Source organism: Giraffa tippelskirchi, chromosome 2, assembly GCF_054371585.1.
Source record: "Giraffa tippelskirchi isolate mGirTip1 chromosome 2, T2T-mGirTip1v1.2.pri, whole genome shotgun sequence".
NCBI lineage: Eukaryota > Metazoa > Chordata > Mammalia > Artiodactyla > Giraffidae > Giraffa > Giraffa tippelskirchi.
This window is the reverse complement of record NC_137276.1, coordinates 165,877,501-165,900,825: the sequence shown is the minus strand read 5'-3', so window position 1 is coordinate 165,900,825 and position 23,325 is coordinate 165,877,501. Positions and strand designations below refer to the sequence as shown.

General features: G+C 42.1%; 1 protein-coding gene across 5 annotated transcripts in view; it reads left to right on the top strand.

The window, feature by feature from the left end:
* The window catches only part of KALRN (kalirin RhoGEF kinase), a 683,494-nt gene that overhangs the window by 583,015 nt on the left and 77,154 nt on the right, over positions 1–23,325 (top strand). For all 5 annotated transcript variants that reach the window (XM_081571703.1, XM_081571704.1, XM_081571705.1 and 2 more), the window contains one exon: positions 22,180–22,463. In XM_081571703.1, the coding sequence (XP_081427829.1) occupies positions 22,180–22,463 (284 nt within the window). The remainder of the gene's footprint in view (positions 1–22,179; positions 22,464–23,325) is intronic.

Below are 23,325 nucleotides of genomic sequence, written 5' to 3'. Positions count from 1 at the left end.
GAACCCTGTGTGTTCCACCTGCCTTCTCCTGGTAGCAAGGGCAGCCTGTGATTGACTGTGATTAATTTCCTGCTCCCTTGTGTTGACATTCCTGAATTCTTCCATAGGGTTCACAGACCTCTCCTAGTGAGACCATTAGATTTCACCTGTAGCTGCTGCTGCTGCTAAGTCGCTTCAGTCGTGTCCGACTCTGTGCGACCCCATAGACGGCAGCCCACCAGGCTCCACCATCCCTGGGATTCTCCAGGCAAGAACACTGGAGTGGGTTGCCATTTCCTTCTCCAATGCATGAAAGCGGAAAGTGAAAGTGAAGTCGCTCAGTCGTGTCCGACTCCTCGCGACCCCGTGGACTGCAGCCTATCAGGCTCCTCCGTCCATGGGATTCGCCAGGCAAGAGTACTGGAGTGGGTTGCCATTGCCTTCACCTCTAGAGCCCCCTGTTAACTTGAGTAACTGAAAGTGTAGCTCTCCCTGCAGTGTCCGCCATCCCTTCTTCCTTCCTGTGCCTGTCTCTGCCCACGGGCCCTGGACTGTTCAGGGGTCGCCTCCCCCACAGGAGAGCTGCCTACAGGCCCAGCTGAGTCTGACCTGTGTGGTGGACCCAGCCAAGTTTTTTCTTTTAATTTGACTGCATTGGGTCTTAGCTGTGGCACATGGGATCTTCGTTGAGGGTGTATGGACTCAGTAACTCCACAGTATGTGGTATCATAGTTCCCTGACCAGGGATCGAACCCACATCCCCTACATTGCAAGGAGGATTCTTAACCACTGGACTACTAGGGAAGTCCCAACCCAGCCAGTGTTTGGAATGGAATATCCATCTCTGCTGTTCCTTAGCATAGATATTGAAAATGTGTATCCTAACTGTGGGATTCTGTCTCAAAGAAAGTCAGTATTCCCCTCTGCTAGCCTGTCAGATTCCTTTGCTTTAAACTAAAAGTTGCCTTATTTGACTTTGAACTTGACGAGAGTTAAAGGGAAATAAAGGTTGTTTTGGGGTTTTTTTACCTCAGGGTTTCTATCTATGGATCACCCCCCTCCTAAGCCTTTCCCATCCCCTGGAATAATACATCATACAAGGTAGGAAAACCTGCTCTCAGATGGGACCCAATGGTCTTTGAGCAGGTCTTTCTCACAGCATCACCAGGATAAGGCAGATGAACAACTTCAACTCACACATGTGGTTCTGGGTGGTGTGCTCTGGACTGGGATCCTACTACTAAGAGATCTCTTTCCTGAAACAATTAAGAGACGCATGGGTGGCAAACACAAAAAACTCATGGTAAGGACAAAAAAAATAGTCTTATCAAGATTGCTTTTCCATTTTTCAGGCTTTCGCTATGCTTTGAACAGTGTGTTCTCCAGAGTGGGAGTATGAGGGTCACCCACAGGGCTGTGGCAAGCCACTCCTGGTGCCACTGTTGGGCTCTATTGCTAGTCTTGAACCACAGAAGTTGTTTCTGCACAACTTTGTGATAGTAGAATTGAAAGGTGAGGTGCTTAATGGTAGAAAATAGGTTTGGGAGATGTAATTTGCAAATGAGCTTATGAAAGCCCTATAAATATTTTTATGATCCTTACATTATCCTACTAAATAGAATGAGTACTGTGCAATTTCCATTCTTTGGGGTTAGAAATAGTTCAGATTTTCCTACTTGCAATTTGCACTAGAAATTTTAAAATTCATTTTTGTGTGTGCAGATAATAGGTGCATTAAGACATTTTCACTCTCACTTATACCGTGGTCCTTCATCCAAATGAGGCTCAAAACCGTAAGAGTGTAGATTTTAGAGTCCTGCATACCTACCCTAAATACTGGCTCTGTCACTTAGCACCTCTGCAACCTGCTAGAAAGGACTTAACCTCTCTATGCCACATCCTTGGTATCAAATGGGCATCATACTAGCACCTATACATGTGCAGTGTTGCAAGCCTTACACAAGACTGGAAATAAAATGATTAGAGTGTTTGTCATATTGTAAGGTCTCAGTAGAGAACACACAGAATGTAAAGGTGGATGATGGTGATGGTTGCACAACATTGTTGTACACTTACATGGTTAAAATGGTAGATTTTATGTCAAGCAGGTCCCTAGACTCTTTTTTCCACCTGCCCTTGTGGTTCTTGGGGTTGATGGGGGCAGGGTGGCAAGTGCAGCTTCTCCTTGTCCTGGCTCTACCTGATCTCTAACCTAGTCAGCTGTCTACCATATCCATGGCCACAGTCACTGGGAGGTTTGGATGGAACAGTGCAGATGGCTCTTTGTGACCACCCCACTGAGCTGCAGTGACTACAGGTGCTGCATCAGTTTTTGACTCCCAGTTATAGAGTTTCAGTAGCTTAGGGTTTTTTGGTTCATATATTTAATAAAGATGCGTATTCACTCACAGGTGTTTTTCAGCCTCTGTGCTTCACCCGTGGCAGTGTGATATGTCAAAACATCCAAGAAAGGAGTGGCAGTTGGCCCCACCTCCACCACTCCCTACCCTTCCACCCCAGCTCTCCATCACACATGACTGGGATTCCCTCCTCCCCTAAACACACCCCCTCAGCATGTTATTCTTGCTACAGCTTCTAGCATCTCTCATGAGGCTTTACTGGAAAATCTACTTCTTGTTGACTTTAACCCTCTTTATCATCTCAGTGCCCTGCTGACTCATGTTATCCCCATCGCAAATAATTTAAACGTTTGATTTATTATGTTCATGCATTCATTGTAACTACTTATTGAACCTAAATATATTGAAACTTAAAACATAAGTAAAATCACATTTATTGGACTGTTTGCATGGGGGAAATTGTGATTTGAAGTAGTGACTATAATGTCCTCATATGGGCATTCCTAGGTCCTTAAACTTGGGCCTTCTGCAATATTTAGACTGGAGTGTATCATCTCTTCAATGGGGAACCTTACTGTTGACATGTGACCCAGAGAAGCACGGAAACTGCCCCGAGAGCCAGAGCCTGAGCTCTGCTTCTCATGAGTCTGGCAAGCTTGGTGCCTGCACAGGGTGGGGCATGCATGGGGCATGCAGACACTCAGGCTGTGAGATGTGGGGTAAGGCTGCTGCTTAATCTTTTCTCAAAGTCCTATCTGCTAAAAAAAAGTCCATGATTTTGATTTATAAAATATGGAAGCTTATGAGATAAATAGAAAACACGTTCTTTTGAAGTTTAAAATATTTTTCCTAATGCTAGAGTAGGTGAGGGGACTTCCTTGGCAACCCAGTGGTTAAGACTCCACACTCCATTGCATGGAGAACTGGTTTGATCTCTGGTCAAGAACCTAAGATCTCGCATACTGCTCAGCATGGCCAAAAAAAAATTTTTTTTTAAATAGTAAGGTAAATTATGTCTTCAAATTACATTCTACATAAAAATTAATTCCAGATAGATTTCAGGTGAATTTAATAGACACTCTAAAGGAAGTTAAGACAAACAATAGGATGAGAGAAAATACTTGCAATCTATATATTAGACAAAAGATTAATATCTAGAATGTATAAAGAGTTCTTGGAAATCAATAAGAAAAAAGGCAACAACCCAATAGGAAAATGGGCCAAGGTAAAAAGGAGAACTAAAAAAGTAAACTTTTGGAAAAGATAGTAACAGTAGAAATCAGAGAAATAGAAATAAAAATAAGAAATTTTAACCCTTCAGGTGAACAAAATTAATGGTAAGAATGGGGGAAATAGACAGTCATACACTGGTAGGAATATAAATTGATATACTTTTTCTGGGGAGAAGGAAATGGCAACCCTCTCCAGTATTCTTGCCTAGAGAATCCTGTGGACAGAGGAGCCTGGTGGGCTGCTGTCCATAGGGTCGCACAGAGTCGGACACAACTTAAGTGACTTACCAGAAGCAGCAGCAGTCTTTTTGGAGAGCCATTTCACAGCATCTTTAAACACTTAACATGTGTATGTCTTTATTAAGCCACTTACAGGAGTATACCATAAAGAAGTTCTCCATTTGTCCCAGGATGCTCAGTGGCAGTTTTTGTTAATAACCAACAAGAAGATGGACAGCAGCATGGTTTTCAACAGGGGATTGGTTGTGGTACAGTTTTATTGTGGAATACTGTGCAACCACTAAAACAAAGAAGGAAACACAAACATGGGAGGATCTCCCACAATCTAAAAAATGTATAGAAACAGTCAGCTGTATAATCTGAACTGCTTTGTGCTTTTGTCTGTACACATGGATATTAGTCTGAGAGCTACACACTATACACACTATGGTTGCTAAAAAGGTAGAAGAGTAGAATTGGGGTAAGGGGGAGTAGGAAAGGAATTAGGAACGGAGTACATTTTACCCTATAATCTTCTATGGTATCATTTGAAATTTCATGTACATGTATTTATGTTTGTACTCTTAAAAGTGGGGCTTCCCAGGTGGCTTAGTGGTAAAGAATTTGCCTGCAGTGCAGGAGATGCAGGTTTGACCCTGGGTCAGGAAGATCTCCTGGAGAAGGAAATGACAACCCTCCCCGGTGTACTTGCCTGGGAAATCCCATGGACGAGGATCACCCACCAACCCTGTTCCAGCCACATGAACTTCCTGCAGGTATCTTGAGCATTCCAAACTCTTTTCTGCCTTAGAATTTCTGCCCAGGCTGTACCCTTGACAGAAGGTCTTCTCCTCATCTTTACATGACTGGTACTATCTTATCATTCAGGTCTCAGCGTACTTCTCAGACTGTCACCAGCTGTTCACTCTGAAGAAGTTATGCGGGACCTCTCTAACCCATTAGCCGGTTTAATTCTGTAAATGCTGCTCGAGAGTATTGGAAATTTTTCTAATTCATTTCTTAGTTTATTTTCTGACCCCGCCGCCATCCCCAGCTGGAATCAACTTCCTAATGTCAGGGGCTTTGTCTTCTTCACGGGTGTTGCCCAGAATCGAGAACTGTACTGGGCATATAGACAGCATTCAGTAGACATTTGTTGAATGAAAGAATAATAAAACCTTATCTTCAAATATAAATTGAGCCTACAGGACCCAGGGCTCTTAAGGAATAAAAGAGCCCTCATAGTAGGGCAGCATCTAGGTAGTCTTCTAGGAAAGAGACATTCTTAGGGAAATAGTCCAATTGTAATTTTTCTTGCAGAGGCTATCTCCAGGATATCGGGGGCACTGGACAATACCCTGCCCCAGTCATTAATGATCAAGAAGCTGGGGGTTCCAGCTGTAGTAATGAGGAGATGGCTTTGTCACCACTGGGTGGTCATGGCAGAGTAGCAGCCTTTGGGCCTTTGGTCCCAGGTGTGTGGTTATTTGGCAGCAGAGTGTTTGGATTCTTTCTTAAAACATGAATATGAATGTCCCTAGCAGACTTGCACTCTCCATGTTGCCCACTCCATGCCTCTCTTGATTGTCCGATATCTGAATTCTTCTCATGTTTATCTTGCCTACTAATCCCCAAGGACATCTGAGCTTTGGCCCCTGCCCTGTATGAGTAAGTGCTCTGTTCTCTAGCAGCCCAGTGGGCACTTTGGATGTTTTTGCTGATAGAAGGGAAGTTGAAATACTACTGGTAAGTCTCAAGAACCAGCTCGTGGCTAGAGGACAAGGTGTCAGCTTGTCTCATCTGCCTGAAAGGCAGGGAATGCCTGTTAAAGTTCCTGAACGCAGTTATGCAAATAATCTAAGTGGTATAATTAGGAAGTGACCCTTCCAGGGTTCCCATTGTATGTTCCCAACATAGCCCCTGCCTAGCTTTACCTGTGCCCCTGGGGCCAGCTAAGGTTCTCAAGGATCATTCTCTCATCACTCACTTGCCATTTCTCCCACAGGTTAACACTCTTAAGTCTGACTTACGAAGACAGAAATGGCTTGCTGTCTACCAATATCTTAGAATCGTGTTTCCATTCTTTAGTCTCTGGCTTTCTCAGCTGGTCAGTTCACACACTCAAGACTAGAGCAACCAACGCTCTTTGTCGTGATAATATTTCTGTACTTATATTGAAAACAATCAACAGAGCTAGTCAGAATTTTTTGCCTCTTCACAAAACCCCCAATGTCATTTTGAGGGACAATTTCAAGATCAATAGAAGGAACTCCTGGAGAAGGAAATGGCAACCCACTCCAGTATTCTTGCCTGGAGAATCCCAGAGACAGAGGAGCCTGGTGGGCTGCTGTCCATGGGGTCGCACAGAGTCGGACACGACTGAAGCGACTTAGCAGCAGCAGCCACAGAACGAACTCCTGGGCCCATTTAGGAATGTGAGTTTCATGTGGAAACTTCAGCTTGACTGGTTTTATATACCCACAAGGCTAAAATCAGTTTTAAATGGCATGTCAAATAAAGCACAACTTACAAAATTTTAACAAAATCTAGTTCTAGCCTTTAGCAAAAATCACTATTTTCATTATACATTGTTCAGTCTGTTTTCAGTGGAACAGAAAATTATTCTCTCATATTTGTCATCATGCATGACATGGGGTTCTTGTCATCATATATACATGGGGTTCTTGAGGATGAGATGTTAGATAGCATCACTGACTCAATGAACAGGAATTTGAGCAAACTCTGGGAGATGGTAGAGGACAAAGGAGGCTGGCATGCAGCAGTCCATGGGGTTGTAAAGAGTCAGACATGACTTAGCAACTGAACAACAACAACATTTGTGATCAGGAAATTGTTTCATGAGTGGAATTGAGTATTTTACCTAGGAATTATGTTCAAATATCATTTATAGTTCGTTTATACCAGACTTTGAAAACACCAGGACTAAGCATATCTGCAGTTTAACTTGATGGATTAGAAAATTGTGCCAGGAACAGATCTCATCTTAACTAGGAGATTGGAGTTAACATCACCAGAATTGGATCTAATAGATATTAGGCACCTCCTGATAAGGGTGCATCATGTTCAGGACTATTCCTGCCAAAATGCTCACTCTAATGTTAAGGAAGCATCCAGCAAACCCCATTTGAGGGAATATTCTACAAAATAACTACCCTATACTCATAAAAAATGTCCAAGTCATGAAAGATAAGACCTTTTTCCATAAAACATGTTATAGGAATGATTGGCAACATTTAAGCAAAGTAGAGTATCAATGTTCCTTGGTGGCTCAGATGGTAAAGAATCTGCCTGCAATGCAGGAGACCTGGCTTTGATCCCTGGATGGGGAAGATCCCCTGGAGGAGAGCATGGCAACCCACTCCAGTATTCTTGCCTAGAGAATTCCATAGACAGAGTAGCCTGGAGGGGTCCAGTCCATGGGGCCACAAAGAGTCAGACACAACTGAGCAACTAACAACACTGAAGTATTTAGGGATATAGGGGAATCTTCTCTGTAACTTATTCTCAACAGTTTGGAAAGAGAAAGAAAAGAAAAAGCAAGTGGTAGAGTGTTATTAGTTGGGAAATCTGGGTGAAGGAGATTTAAGAATACTTTGTACAAGATCTTGGCACTTTTCTCTATATCTGAAATTATGTTTAAATAATTTTTAAAGAAATGACGCCAATGGGATCATACTCGTGAACTCAACCCTAGGTTGATATTCGTGAATTTATCAACCTGAGGACACATTTCCTTAGTGTACCCTTAGCATACATCTGTGCTCTGGGCCCAAAGAGGCCAGGGAGGACCATGAGGGCACTGCTGAATGAAGTACATAGGGGAGAATGTAGACAGAGAGGCTGGGCTTGGTTGGGAGGCCCAGACTGAACACAGTCTTATTTGCCTGCTGCTTTTTTCCAAGCCAAGTAGCAAGGCCCTAGAGGAAAACTCACTTGGCACAGGTCCTTAGGAAAGACAGGGCCAGACTAAGACTGCAGGGTCTCAAGTTGTATTAATTCCTAGAAACCCTAAATCTTAACAGTTTCTTTCCTACACTCCCCACCCCCCCAACACACACACACAAAATGTAGTTTCCAAAAAAAGGACCCTGAAAACCCAATCATTGACCACCTGTTACTTCCTCCGATATGTAGTTCCCTCCTCTTGCCTCAGGTTCCCTAGGAGAATTTCCATTGTGACATTTTCAGTTAAGTAGCACATAATTAAAGTCTTAATGTTCCAGCAGCACCCTGCTTAGCTCTTTCTCTCCCCCTCTGTAATTAAACCAAAGGCATGGTTACCTCTGGTTAAGGTTACTACTGAAGGGCATATTATAAGTTGAATCCAGGTCAGGCTTCCCACTGGCTCCTGTGTAGACTCTGATGTGATAGCACATAGCCAAAAATAACTGGTCTGGACTGTAACTTATCTCTTGCTTTGGTGTTCATAGGAGGTTTTGAGTTTGACTGTCAACCCTGTTTTCAGGATACCATCCTCAGGAATCCAGTTCACCTTTTGTATTCCAGTCTGAGATGGAATAATAGCCAAGATGGGTGCTAACAACCCTGCTTTCTATAACATATTACTAGGATTTGGTAAATATTCCCTTTGAAGAGTCATCTACATGAGCATGTTAATTAACATATTAAAGTTTCCTAGAAGTCCTGCAGAAAGGAAACGGGTAATTTCTTTAACCCATCTGAATTGATTGGGTGACACTTTGAACATCATAAGGAACAGGAAGCACTAGCCTACATGGATAGTCAGATTGCTAAGTTTAAGAGATGAGCACCTCAGCAACATTTCCTAGAGGTGTTAGAGGTCTGAACAACCTTTTCTTAGAGGCTTCTGGGTCTAAAAATTATCAGACTCCAATGAATTCTTTTGCTTTGTCCTTAGCTATTCATCACCAGCTATTTAATGAGCACCTCTGTAACCGAAGGGTTTCTGCGAGATATAAAGATGGAGGACATCTCTGTCCTCAAGGACATTCCTTAGAGTTAGGGAGGTAAAGTACATAAACAAGCATTTATCAGTGCCAAATGAATGGTATGAGAGATACTCCCAGAAAAACAGGAGAATTATGCTGGGCTTAGTCACCTGAGAACTCCTAGGTAGGCTTTAGACAAGCCGAGAGGCTGCAGAATGGTTTGAGCAAAGAGAAATGCAGTGAACTGAATAATTAGCTGAAAGCAGATGGCTGATATAGGATAGTTGTTTCTAAACCTTAACATATATCAAAATTACTTGCAGGGCTTGTTTAGAACACAAGAGTACTGGGCCACCCCCATAATTTCTCATCTGGTACCTCAGGAGCGGGACCCAAGATTTTGCATTTCTAATGTGTACCCAGATGATAGTTATCTTGCTGGTCTGGGGACCACAGTTTGAGAACCTTGGATTATCAAAGAGTGGAAGCTCAGAGAGCTGGAAATGTGAGCTCGGGCCTGACCATGGAGTACCTTAAATGGCAGGCTAAGTTAAGACTTTGTTAGTCAAGTTTTAAATGGGGACTTGACCAAAGCGATAGAATTGTTCTCATAGTAGAGAGATATCGAATAGATAAGAGAAAAAGAGTAGCTTCAGAGAGACCAGTTTGGAGGTTGTTATTAACACATAGTTAAAGCAAGTTAAAGTTAAAATCTCTGAATTACGCCAGTGACAACAGGAATAGGAAGAGAAATATCCTTGCAGAAATTTTTGTGAATGAAGAATCTGCTTGCAGGACAGAAAAACTGAAAGATAGTCTTGGTCATTCCCTGAGAGTCTTCAGTTAAATACAGTAACTTACATAATGTCATTTTGAGGCTTTATGTGTATTACTGAAGCTGAACTTGTTTATGTTCACACATTCGGAAAAGTGGGAAATGTTACCATGTTAGGTAATACGGTAAGGCTATTTTAGAGAGCTTACATTTAACCTGTGTGTGTGTGTGTGCTTAGTCACTCAGTCGTGTCCGACTCTTTGCAACCCCATAGGCTGTAGCCCGCCAGGCTCCTCTGTCCCTGGAGATTCTCCAGGCAAGAATACTGGAGTGGGTTGCCATGCCCTCCTCCAGGGGATCTTCCCAACCTAGAGATCAAACCCAGGTCTCCCTCATTGCAGGCAGATTCTTTACCATCTGAGCCAGCAGGGAAGCCCACCTGAGAGCTTATTTGAAGGCTCAGGAGAAAGCAGTGGTGTGGACACATCCTGGACTCAGGAGTGGCCCTTCTTTGCCGGGAGAGTTTGGCTTCCTTGCCAGGCATGGCACTTGGAAGGATGGCCTATGAGGAGAAGCCAGAAGAAGACACCTTCCCCAGCCTTGGGACCTGACAGGTGCTGGTGTCGTACCTAGAAGACTTCCTTGTGCTCATGATATGTTTATAGAAGAAAACAGATCCCAGGTGACCTTGGTTCCTACTGATCTGCTGATTCTTGTTGCCCTATTACAACTAGAAACCATTACTTGAACAAAAATTCTGTATTTAGGTTTTAGACTAATATATAGTTTGACACCAATAGGTTTCATACTAGTAACTCTGTATTTAGGTTTTATCCTTTCTTCGGTCTCAGTTTAGGGAAGTTTTACCACATTCTTTTGGTAGTGATATTTTAAACCATTCAGAAGCCTTTTAGGAGAGTTCCCTAGCCCACAGTTTAGAAAAAAAAAATGTGCATTTCCTCTCCAGAGGCTGTGAACAAGTCTCAGAGATAAAATAATATAGATGGAAATAATATCTAGAATATTTGCTCTTGGAACAGAAGTAGAGCTGTGTTCACTGACTTTTGCCTGATCTGGTGTGTCAAGCTTCAGAATTCTTAGCCCTTAACTTCCAGAGCCAACTAGGGGGAATAGTTAATCACATGAGCCAGTATTATAGCCTGTGACAGCCATGGTGTAGCATGTTTCAGTTCAGTTCAGTCACTCAATCATGTCCAATTCTTTGCGACTCCATTTACTACAGTACACCAGGCTTCCCTGTCCATCACCAGCTCCTGGAGCTTGCTCAAACTCTTGTCCAATTGAGTCGGTGATGCCATCCAACTGTCTCATCCTCTGTTGTCCCCTGTCTTCAGCCTTTCCCAGCATCAGGGTCTTTTCCAATGAGTCAGTTCTTCGCATCAGGTGGCCAAAGTATTGGAGCTTCAGCTTCAGCATCAGTCCTTCCAATGAATATTCAGGACTAATTTCCTTTAGGATGGAGTGGTTTGATCTCCTTGCAGTCCAAGGGACTCTCAAGAGTCTTCTCCAACACTACAGTTCAAAAGCATCAATTCTTTGGTGCTCAGCTTTCTTTATGATCCAACTCTCACATCCATATATGACTACTGGAAAAACCATAGCTTTGACTAGACAGACCTTTGTTGGCAAAGTAATGTCTCTGCTTTTTAATATGCTGTCTAGGTTGGTCATAGCTTTTCTTCCAAGGAGCAAGTGTCTTTTAATTTTGTGGCTGTAGTCACCATCTGCAGTGATTTTGGAGCCCAAGAAAATAAAGTCTGTCACTGTTTCCATTGTTTCCCCATCTATTTGCCGTGAAGTGATGGGACCAGATGCCATGATCTTAGTTTTCTGAATGTTCAGTTGTTAGCCATCTTTTTCACTCTCCTCTTTCACTTTCATCCACAGGCTCTTTAGTTCCTCTTTACTTTCTGCCATAAGAGTGGTGTCATCTGCATATCTGAGGTTATTGATATTTCTCCTGGCAATCTTGATTGTAGCTTGTGCTTTATCTAGCCCGGAATTTTGCATGATGTACTCTGCATATAAGTTAAATAAGCAGGGAGACAATATACACCCTTGATGTACTCCTTTCCCAATTTGGAACTAGTCCATTGTTCCATGTGCAGTTCCAACTGTTGCTTCTTGACCTGCATACAGATTTCTCAGGAGGCAGGTAAGGTGGTCTAGTGTTCGCATCTCTTTCAGAATTTTCCACAGTTTGTTGTGATCCACACAGTCAAAGGTTTTGGTGTAGTCAATAAAGCAGAAGTAGATGCTTGTCTGGGGTGGGGGAGTTGGGGGATATGGACTCAGTTCCCTTTGATGTCTCTCCTCCCTCTGCCTCTGGCTCAGAGAGAAGATTACACAGGTGAAACTGAGGCCAAGGAAACCTGACAGTGAGCAGTTGGAAATTTTATTTTACTCTGCATCCAGTGGCATCCTGCCAGAAGTCAAGGTGGAAAGTGTGGGGACAGGGCACTGAAGCAACCAGCAGTAGTCAATGGAGATCTGGACTGAATTAGAACAGAACTCCAAAGAATTCATCTATATTAGAGCCAGGGGTGCTGACTTTTCACGCTCGTGGAGATTGTTTTGTCTGTTGGAGAAGATTCCGATATGAAGAGCTAACGTCCCAGTGGGCTTTGAAGATAAAAGGATTCCTGCCCTATATGGATGCCACTGGATTTGGAATTGTCCCTGTGGTTCAGATCTCTGTGCACATGCTCCCAGGATAGGACCAGCAGGGAAGAGAAGGGGACCAATAAATAGAAAGTAAGTAAGAGAGAGCGCAGAAACTTAACACAATATTGTTAGTCAATCACGTGTGCTAAGTCACTTCCAACTCTGTGACCCCATGGACTGTAGCCCACAAGACTTCTCTGTCCATGGGATTCTCCAGGCAAGAATATTGGAGTGGGTTGCCATTCCCTTCTGCAGAGAATCTTCCCGGCCCAAGGATCGAACCCGAGTCTCTTATGTCTCCTGCACTGGCAGGCAGGTTCTTTACCACTAGCGCCATCTGGGAAGCTAGTACAGTCAACTATACTCCAATATAAAATTAAAAAAAATTTTTTAAAAACATAGAGCCCAAAGCCATGTGCTTTTGAGGCTCAGAGTGGACCTTCACTTTTGTATTTTTAGTATAATGAGAAAAATAAGACAGATATTATAAATCATAGAGATCTGAATGTTCAAAATGTATTTTAAAAAGCATAAAAATAGCCTGAGTAGAGTGGTGACGAATGATAAGTTGGCAAGGGACTCATTGGAGAAGAAATTCCTGAACTAAGTGTGTAAAAGCTATGACTTAATAAGCAGGAAGCAGGGGCTTCCACTATGCATTTGGGACTTGAATCAGGGTAAGAGGTGAGGGAAGGAATATCCTGAGCCAGGCTGTTTGCCAGCTTTAGTCTAAGGTTGTGGTAGGAGCAATTGCCAAGGGCAACAAGTTTCCTAGTTTTTGGACTAGGCTGATTCTCCCACTCCCACATGTCCTATTGCTGTCACCGTAGCAGCTTTCCTCTGCTACCAAGTGGCCCAGACACCAAGATGGGCAACGAAGTGGTTTTCAAGAAAGTCAACCATATAAGGAACTGGTGATGCCTTGCCTCGGGACCTCATTTGAAAGTGCAACCAGGAGACTATTTTTGCTAAACATTCTGCTGAAAGACCTACCAGGGCCCTTCTGTTGTATCATGAAGGATACACTAATACTGTAGGTTTTGTGCTCTCCGTGCTTATAAACAATTGAATTTATGAATTTATTACCCAGAGAATTTCACCGTTGACCTTCCCATCATACACCCTTCTCTAGATGTGCAATTTCCACTGTGAAAAAAAGAGGGTATGATACTTCTGATTTTTATATTAAGTAAATTATTTATAGAAAGCCAAAGAAAACAGAAATGTTTGGGCATATGTAATCTCTATAGACAGATGTATTTGAATGCATTCACATTATATATAACTCAAGCCATTGAGAGCAATAAGAATGAGTTTACAATTATTCTTGTATCATTGGAGCTGAAGGAAGACAAAATAACAGGAGTTTAAAGGACTTTTTTGTAAATATCTGATGGTGACTGCAGCCATGAAATTAAAAGACGCTTACTCCTTGGAAGGAAGGTTATGGCCAACCTAGATAGCATATTTAAAAGCAGAGACATTACTTTGCCAACAAAAGTCCGTCTAGTCAAGGCTATGGTTTTTCCAGTGGTCATGTATGGATGTGAGAGTTGGACAGTGAAGAAAGCTGAGCGCTGCAGAATTGATGCTTTTGAACTGTGGTGTTGGAGAAGACTCTTGAGAGTCCCTTGGACTGCAAGGAGATCCAATCAATCCATCCTAAAAGAGATCAATCCTGGGTGTTCATTGGAAGGTCTGATGTTGAAGCTGAAACTCCAATACTTTGGCCACCTCATGCGAAGGGTTGACTCATTGGAAAAGACCCTGATGCTGGGTAAGATTGGGGGCGGGAGGAGAAGGGGATGACAGAGGATGAGATGGTTGGATGGCATCACCGACTCGATGGACATGGGTTTGGGTAGACTCTGGGAGTTGGTGATGGACAGAGAGGCCTGGCGTGCTGCAATTCATGGGGTCTCAAAGAGTCGGACACGACTGAGCGACTGAACTGAACTGAATGAGAAACCCTGTATGCAGGTCAGGAAGCAACAGTTAGAACTGGACATGGAACAACAGACTGGTTCCAAATAGGAAAAGGAGTACGTCAAGGCTGTATATTGTCACCCTGCTTATTTAACTTATATGCAGACTACATCATGAGAAATGCTGGGCTGGAGGAAGCACAAGCTGGACTCAAGATTGCCGGGAGAAATATCAGTAACCTCAGATATGCAGATGACACCACCCTTATGGCAGAAAGTGAAGAAGAACTAAAGAGCCTCTTGATGAAAGTGGGAGAGGAGAGTGAAAAAGTTGGCTTAAAGCTCAACATTCAGAAAACTAAAATCATGGCATCCGGTCCTATCACTTCATGGCCAGTAGATGGGGAAACAGTGAAAACAGTGGCTGACTTTATTTTTTCGGGCTCCAAAATCACTGCAGATAGTGATTGCAGCCATGAAATTAAAAGACACTTATTCCTTGGAAGGAAAGTTATGACCAACCTAGGCAGCATATTAAAAAACAGAGACATTACTTTGTCAACAAAGGTCCGTCTAGTCAAGGCTATGGTTTTTCCAGTAGTAATGTATGGATGTGAGAGTTGGACTATAAAGAAAGCTGAGCGCCGAAGAATTTATGCTTTTGAACTGTGGTGTTGGAAAAGACTCTTGAGAGTCCCTTGGACTGCAAGGAGATCCAACCAGTCCATCCTAAAGGAAATCAGTCCTGGGTGTTCATTGGAAGGACTGATGTTGAAGCTGAAACTCCAATATTTTGGCCACCTGACATGAAGAGCTGACTCATTTGAAAAGACCCTGATGTTGGGAAAGATTGAAGGCTAGAGGAGAAGGAGACAACAGAGGATGAGATGGTTGGATGGCATCACCAACTCAATGGACATGAGTTTGGGTAAACTCTGGGCATTGGTGATGGACAGGGAGGCCTGGTGTGTTGCGGTTCATGGGGTCGCAAAGAGTCGGACACGACTGAGTGACTGAACTGAACTGAATGTTTGTAGGAATCTTTGTGATTTCTTCTGATTTCAGCTACTGGAGTCAAAACTTCCAAAACAATATTATGATGAATACCAGGAAGAATTTTATAGACCTATTGTCCATCTAGAGGGTGGGTGATGACGTATGACTAATAAAGAACAACTAGACCCCAAATCTTTTAGCAGTTACATAATACAGTATGTGAATTACATACTGCTGCTGCTGCTAAGTCGCTTCAGTCGTGTCCGACACTGTGCGACCCCATAGACGGCAGCCCACCAGGCTCCCCCATCCCTGGGATTCTCCAGGCAAGAATACTGGAGTGGGTTGCCATTTCCTTCTCCAGAATTACATACTGTGTATATGTAATATGAATCACATTTGCCTTTGGGATGTGATTGAATACCGTCACTGAACTGCAGAAGACTAGATTGAAATGAGTTTTCCTTCTTGAGTTGTGCCTGTGAAGTCGGTGTATAAAATGGTGGGCCAGCTTAGTGAGTTATGCATCTGGGGCACTCGTAATCCATGAAAACCTTGGGTGCCATCTGTACATGTGTGTACTCTGGGGTCCCAGCCTCGCCCTTCTAAGGACACCATTCATGGTATTTGGGGCTATTAAACACACAAAACTAATAGAACTGCCTTGTTTTTGTCTAGGAGTTGTGGTCCTTCACTTTCAACTCACTTTGAGATCAGTGGAAAGAAAACTGAACCAGTATTTTGTGATTAGAAAACTGGCAGATGACAGATCTGTGGCTACAGCTGTATCCTAAATTTGCATTCTTTGGTGACTTGTACACAATGTATTCTTTCGGAATAGTTTTGCAAAATTTACACCAGAGCAAAAAAAGAGTAGAAGCTTTTCTTTTTTAGGTGTAACATTAAAAGTGAAATAAATATGAGGCAAAACATTTCAGGAAGAAAATTTAATTTATAAGTGAACAAAATTTCTAGTATATTCAGTCACTACCCATGTTGTATACAAATATCTTATATTTTGGTTAATAATGAAAGGTTACCCAACTAAAAGAATGTACAACATAGACAGTGGACTTATTAGGATGTGTTCAAGTATGTAAACTCTCATGGGCTTTATTCCAATTTTCATCATTATGTCAAGCAGACAGCTCTCATCTCCTGTGGTGCTTAGAAACATGATTCTTGAATACCTAAAATTATGGAACCTTTCTCTCAAGGCTTAGACCAGTAATGTTGATATGTTTATTCCAACCCCATGATGTTATCTGAGACCCTAATATTTACAGCCATTCAGCTGCCTGGTCATCAAGCTCATCAGAAGCTCCTATTCTGAGGGATACCCTGTGGAGAAAAGGGCATGTGTCATCTCCAGGGAGTAACCTGTACTGCTTAAACTTCTTAATGGTGGGAAGGCGGACAGCAATGACCTGGTAGCCCAAGGATGTGTGACTCCTTATTCTCCAGTGAGATTTCAAGCATTGATTGTAAGTTATTCCAAGTGGAGAGGGAGAATAGCACAGAATAGCAACTGGTAGCCCTAAGTTTTTCTTTGTTATCATGAGGCATAGCACGAGGTTAAAAATGGCCTTACGTTATCTAGTCTAGCCTTTAGAAGAACATACAGATGTAGTGAAGGACGATACAGAGTAGAATCACAGACATGGAACTAGGGGAGATAGTTATGGGTTTATTACTTTTTATTTAACCTAGGTGGTACTTCCAGTGGAAGTATAACATTTGTTATAAGCACTTCACAAATGTTTACCCCTTAATCCTAATAACAACCCTATAGGGTTGATACTAATGTTATCTTCATTTACTGATGAGAAAACTGAGATAGACAGAGATCAAGTAATTGGCCCAGAATCACAGAGCAATGCAGTGGTAGGGCAAGATTTTGAATGCATTGTGTCTAATCTGTCCACTTTATGGATGAAGAAACAGAGGCCTGAATGTCTGTGCAGTGCTGCCATCTCTCTGTTGCCATCCATTAAGTAGGCACCAGTAGATTATTCTTGAATCATATAATCAAGGCAGGAAAATTATGCCAATTATACTGAAAGCGTCTTCTTTTTTAACAGAATATCATTAAGAGATGAATGTTGGTGTCAAGAATTCTCTAGTCATCAGTGAAGCTTTGGAATGTGTTCTGTGACCATGCATCATGTCTACTTTTCTTAGATATTAAGGAAGAAATTGGGCAGTTTGGAGAAGTGGCTAGGGAATTAAATTAGAACGTTATCTATATACAAAAATAAACTCAAAATGAATGAAAGACCTAAACATAAGACCAAATACAGTACTATAAAACTCCTAGAGGAAATGTAGGTACATACTACTCTTTGACATAATTTTTTTTGGCTCTCTACCCTAGAGTAACAGAAACAAAAGCAAAAATAAACAAATGGAACCTAATTAAACTTAAAAGCTTTGGCACAACAAAGGAAACCATAAACAGAAAAGACAACTATGAACTGGGAGAAAATACTTATGAACAATGCTACCAACAAGGGATTAATCTCCAAAATATACAAACATCTCATACAGCTTAATATTAAAAAAAAAAAAACAACCCAATCAAAAAATGGCCAGAAGACCTAAATAGACATTTCTCCAAAGACATACAGATGGGCAACAGCCAGCCACATGAAGAGGTGTTCAATATTGCTAATTATTAGAGAAATGCAAATCAAAACTACAATGAAGTATCATTTCACACTGATCAGAATGGCGATCATCAAAAAGTCTAGAAATCACATGTGCTAGAGAAGATGTGGAGAAGAAGGAACCCTCTACACTGTTGTTAGAAATATACATTGGTGCAGCTACTATGGAGAATGATATGGAGATTCCTTAAAAAACTAAAAATAGAATTATCATATGATCCAGTGATCTAATTCCTAGGCAGATATCCAAAGAAAACTCTAATTTGAAAAGATACGTGCTCCCCAATGTTTATAGCAGCACTATTTTTAATAGCTAAGACATGGGAGCAACCTAAATGTCCATCAACAGATGAATCAATAAAGAAGATGTAGTGTGTGTATCTGTATACACACACACACACACCTTATACATATAATGGAATATTACTAATCCATAAAAAAGAATGACATAATGCCATTGGCAGCAACATGGATAGACCTCGAGATTATCATTTTAAGTGAAGTAAGTCAAAGACAAATACCATAGTGTATCACTTAACATATGCAATCTTAAATGATATAAATGAACTTATTTACAAAATGGAAACAGACTCCAGACATAGCAAACAAGTTGATGATTACCAAAGGGGAAAGGGGGGGAAGGATAAATTGGGAGTTTGGGATTAACATATACACACTACTGTATATGGGCTACATGGGCTTCCCTTGTGTCTCACCTGGTAAAGAATCCGCCTGCAGTGTGGGAGACCTGGATTCGATCCCTGGTTGGGAAGATTCCCCTGGAAAAGGGAAAGGCTACCCACTCCAGTGTTCTGACCTGGAGAATACCCTGGACTGTACAGTCCATGGGGTTGCAAAGAGTTGGACATGACTGAGCGACTTTCACTCACTACTGTATATAAATTAGATAAACAAGAAGGATTTACTGTATAGCACAGGTAACTATATTCAACATCTTATAATAACCTATAATAGTGAAGAATCTGAAAAAACATGTATATATATATACACACACACGTATATGTAACTGAATCACTTTGCTATACACCTAAAACCAACATAACTTTGGAAATCAACTATAGTTCAATTAAAAGAAAGATTTAAAAAACAAGCAAATATGGCAAAAAAAAATGTCTAGACTTATCTAGGTGGTAGGTTGCTGCTGCTGCTGCTAAGTCGCTTCAGTCGTGTCCGACTCTGTGCGACCCCATAGATGGCAGCCCACCAGGCTCCGTCGTCCCTGGGATTCTCCAGGCAAGAACACTGGAGTGGGTTGCCATTTCCTTCTCCAGTGCATGAAAGGGAAAAGTGAAAGTGAAGTCGCTCAGTCATGTCTGACTCTTAGCGACCCCATGGACTGTAGCCTACCAGGCTCCTCCATCCATGGGATTTTCCAGGCAAGAGTACTGGAGTACCTGGATGTTAATTTTTTTCTATATATTTTTCTCTGTCTTAAAAAGATCTCATAGTAAAATCAACCTCAGAATATTTTTTTTCCTGATCTAGAAAGGATGGACATGCCAAGGAACTTTATTACCTGCACATTACCTGTCTTCCCAGTGACTTAAAGCCAGATACCAACCTTATGAGGCAGTTTTTAATGCCTCAAGGCTAAAGAGGAAGCATTGGTTCAGAACCCTGGAAAGGTGTAGAGGTGCCTGGATTCTGGTCCTAGCTCTATGACTAACTGATCTGTGACCATGGATTTCCCAAATACAAGCTTTCCTTGCCTTATCTGTAAAATTAGTGAGACTGAGATTGTTTTCATCATTGAAACATTGTAACATATAAATTATATATAAATGTATATTTATATTAATGTTGCATAGACTAGCAACTTGATGTTCCTTTTTAAAATAATTAGGCTAAAAGAATACATGGCATAAGCACAAATGTTGGACTAAGATTAAATATATGTGCAGTGGAGTCAGATCTAGGTATAAATTTTACTTCTCTGCCACTTACCAACACTGACCCTTGGTTTCTTGGAACACTTTATTTCCTAAAATGATAATCCTGCTAAATAATACCTGTCTCAGCTTGGGAAGATTTGATGAGATAACAGTATTACTGTTGTAGTTGTTACAAATCAGTCAGTTAACTGTTGTGCCTGGAAAGGTACTAGAATAAATTCTCAAACAGCTCATTGCATCCATTTTTCAAAGACAGGATGAGCATCACATCCCAATTATTCTTTAAAGTAGCAATAAACTAAGTATAAATTTGAGACTAAATGATGCCATATTCTTTTGCATTCAAAATGATTTAGAGGTAGCCCTGTCTCAATACAGGACCCTAACTGTAGATGACAAATTAGAGATTGCTTCCAATTCTTGAATTCTCTTTTATGTGGGCTGTGGTTGAATGGCCCTAATTGTTTATACAGAATAAACTTGAAACAAAAGTGAGGATACTCTTGATTTTTATTTGTACTTTGTAATCTGTCCACTTGGTACTAATCTGTGCAGAATGCACTAAAGCAGAACCAGATGACAGAGAAGAAGAATGGTCAGTCAAAATTTGCATTCTTGAATCTCAAAGCCAGCCTATGGTTTGCCATGGAACAGAAAATGTATTCATCATCTGTCTGCATAGTAATACCAGGCACAATTAATGTGGCTGGGCCTCTAGCTCTGCTGACATAACATATGCTGATATCTAAGTTTTGAAGGCTTGGATTTAACAGAGCCTTGTGGTATCACATGGGTATGGTGAATGGAAAGCCTCTGCAGCTTATCAACAGAAAGATAAGAGGCTCACTACCAGTGCTTCTGAGATGTTTATCACCCAGGCTTCTGAGAACAAGAGTTTGACCCATACCAAACACTTCAGAAATAATGTCAACACAACCAAGACCACAGCCAACACAGAATTCTCTGAGATTAGATTACAACTTTGTCCTTAAAGGGACGTCAACCAAGCCAGTCAATCCCCACATAGTCCCTGAGCTGAGCAACCCTCTGAATGTTCCTTCATACCAAGGGGCTTTAGGAGCTCAATTTTTAATGCTTCTACATGCAGATATTCTGCCGTTGTTTTCCAGAGTATGCACAGAACTCTGACCATAGCTAAGGAAGTTCCCACAGGGTCAAGAGCCTGAGCTCGGTGCCGATGAGATCTACCAGTTATAGAAGCTGGAGGCAGCTCTCTATTGGCAAAAGAACTGATTCACTTTAAGGCTTTATATTGAATGTATTGGGCAGGTCTAGGCTGTAGGGCCTCCAAGGCCAGGTTAGACCTCTAGTCTGGGTCTCAGATAAAGTCATTATAGGAAAAGATGATTTGGTGTTTGAAACAAGTGGATGTGAAAAGTCACAGCAATACTCTGTTTAAATACCAGCATGCAAACTGGTACCAGGGTAAGAGGGCCCATCAGGGGTGAGGTGAAACTGGTCAAGTGTTCTCCCAAGACCTTTTGCCATTGAGAAGCAGCAGCACAAAAGAGACAACTCACCTTTGATGTGTCATCCAGATACTAGCCCTATCACATCCTGCTTTGAAATGCCTCACATTCTTTCTTTTGTCCTCCCTGCGTCCTAGTGTGGCCTTCTGGATTCTAATCTTCTTCCCAGGGCTATGTTACATGTATTTACCAAATTAATTAAAAAACAAAAGCCCTTTTTATCACCCCATTTCCCAGTAGAGTCTCACAATAAAGTTCATACTCCTCTAGTTTATTATTAAATGTTTTCACTCTTCTTTCTGTCCAGTTTTTCTTTCTCCGTTAATCTGTATTTCATTTAAAGGATCTACTTAAGGGCTGTGTTATCTTATTTTTCCATTTTCCTGCCTCTGTGCTTTTGTTCCTGCCATCTCCCCCTTTTGGAATTCCTTCCCTTCTATTCAGACACATCTTTTCCATTAAAGCTTTTCAGACCAGTCTTGCTGCCTACACTGATCTGACCCTCCCCTGAACTCTGTTTCTTTATCATCTAGAGTCCATGCCAGCCCTTTGGCAATTAATCATATACTGCTTTGTGCATTTATCTTTATTTTGCGTGTTCTGTCATGCTCTTTGGCTCTTGTCTTTCTCACTCTCTCTGTTTCTCTCTCTGTGTATGTAACTAGATAAGGGGTTTGAAAATAAAATCTGTCTTATACAACTTTAGAATACTCATCAGCGCTTTATGACATTGGTATCAGTTGATGAATCTCACTTAGAGGCTTGATTTTTTTTTTTTCCCCCATGAAGGCAGGGGTCTTTGTCTTCTACTACTACTGTATCCACAGCACCTGTGGATTGAGTGTTAGCTATTACCATCTGATAATAAGCGGGTTTCCTTGACCAGGATCTGCAGCTGGCCTTGACATTCTGCCTTGTGCCCTGTTTCCTGAGGCTGAGCTCTCGTATTCCCAGGCTGGCAGCCTACCTTAAGTGTCCTGACCCAGCCCTATCTATCTGTTCTTTCAGATGCGTACTCTCATTCCTCAAGTGAAAACGGAGGCAAGTCCGAGTCCGTGGCCAACCTGCAGGCCCAACCCTCCCTGAACTCCATCCACAGCTCCCCTGGGCCCAAGCGTTCCACCAACACCCTGAAGAAGTGGCTGACGAGTCCCGTGCGCCGGCTTAACAGTGGGAAAGCAGACGGAAACATCAAGAAGCAGAAGAAAGTACGAGATGGTCGGAAGAGCTTCGACCTGGGATCGCCCAAGCCTGGGGATGAGACAACCCCTCAGGGAGACAGCGCTGATGAGGTGATTACACGAGGCCTCGGAGCCTTCCATCAGGAGGGGCTTCTGACATGCCTCCTTCCTGGAGCCTCTGGAGGTGTCCTTCAAGGCTTGTGAACTAGCTGGACTCTAACTCCCCATAGTTGGTCTTCTTGGGCCTAGGTATTTTCCAGATACCTAGTTTGAATGTAGTTCCCTGCACTATACAGGAGGACCTTGTTGTTTATCCATTCTAAATGTAATAGTTTGCATCTGCCAACCCCAAATTCCCAGTCTATCCCTCTTCCTCCTCCTCCCACCCTTTGGAGATGGTGGTCTGGGCCCTCAGGGAGCCAGTGGTCACCAAGTCCCCAGTCTCTACTAAAGACTACGTAAAACCTGCTAGGATTTTTATTTACTTATTTTTAAAATATTTGGTTGGTTACTCAGGGTCTTAGTTGCCGCAGGCAAGATCTTTAGTTGTGACCTATGGACACTTAGCTGTGGCATGTGGGATCTAGTTCCTTGACCACAGACTGAACGCTGGCCCCCTGCATTGAGAGCATGGAGTCTTAGCCACTGGACTACCAGGAAAGTTCCTGCTAGGCCTGTTTAGAATAAGAATAAAAGGATGGAGATCATTTCACTTGCAAAACAAGAGGACTGTCTTTTGAGATTATGACTGTTTTCAAGTATGTCGAGCAGTGCCATGTATAAAAGGGAGTAGACAACTCCTGGTTGCTCCAGAGGGGAGTATTATACTTAACAGGTGAAGGCTTACAGTAGGCAAGGTTTCAGCCTTTAGTGAAGCTCAACTAGTAATGAAATGGGCCTTCATGAAAACCAATGAACATCCATACTGGAAAGGTCTGGGAGACCATATGACCTCACATAACAGTCGGAGAGA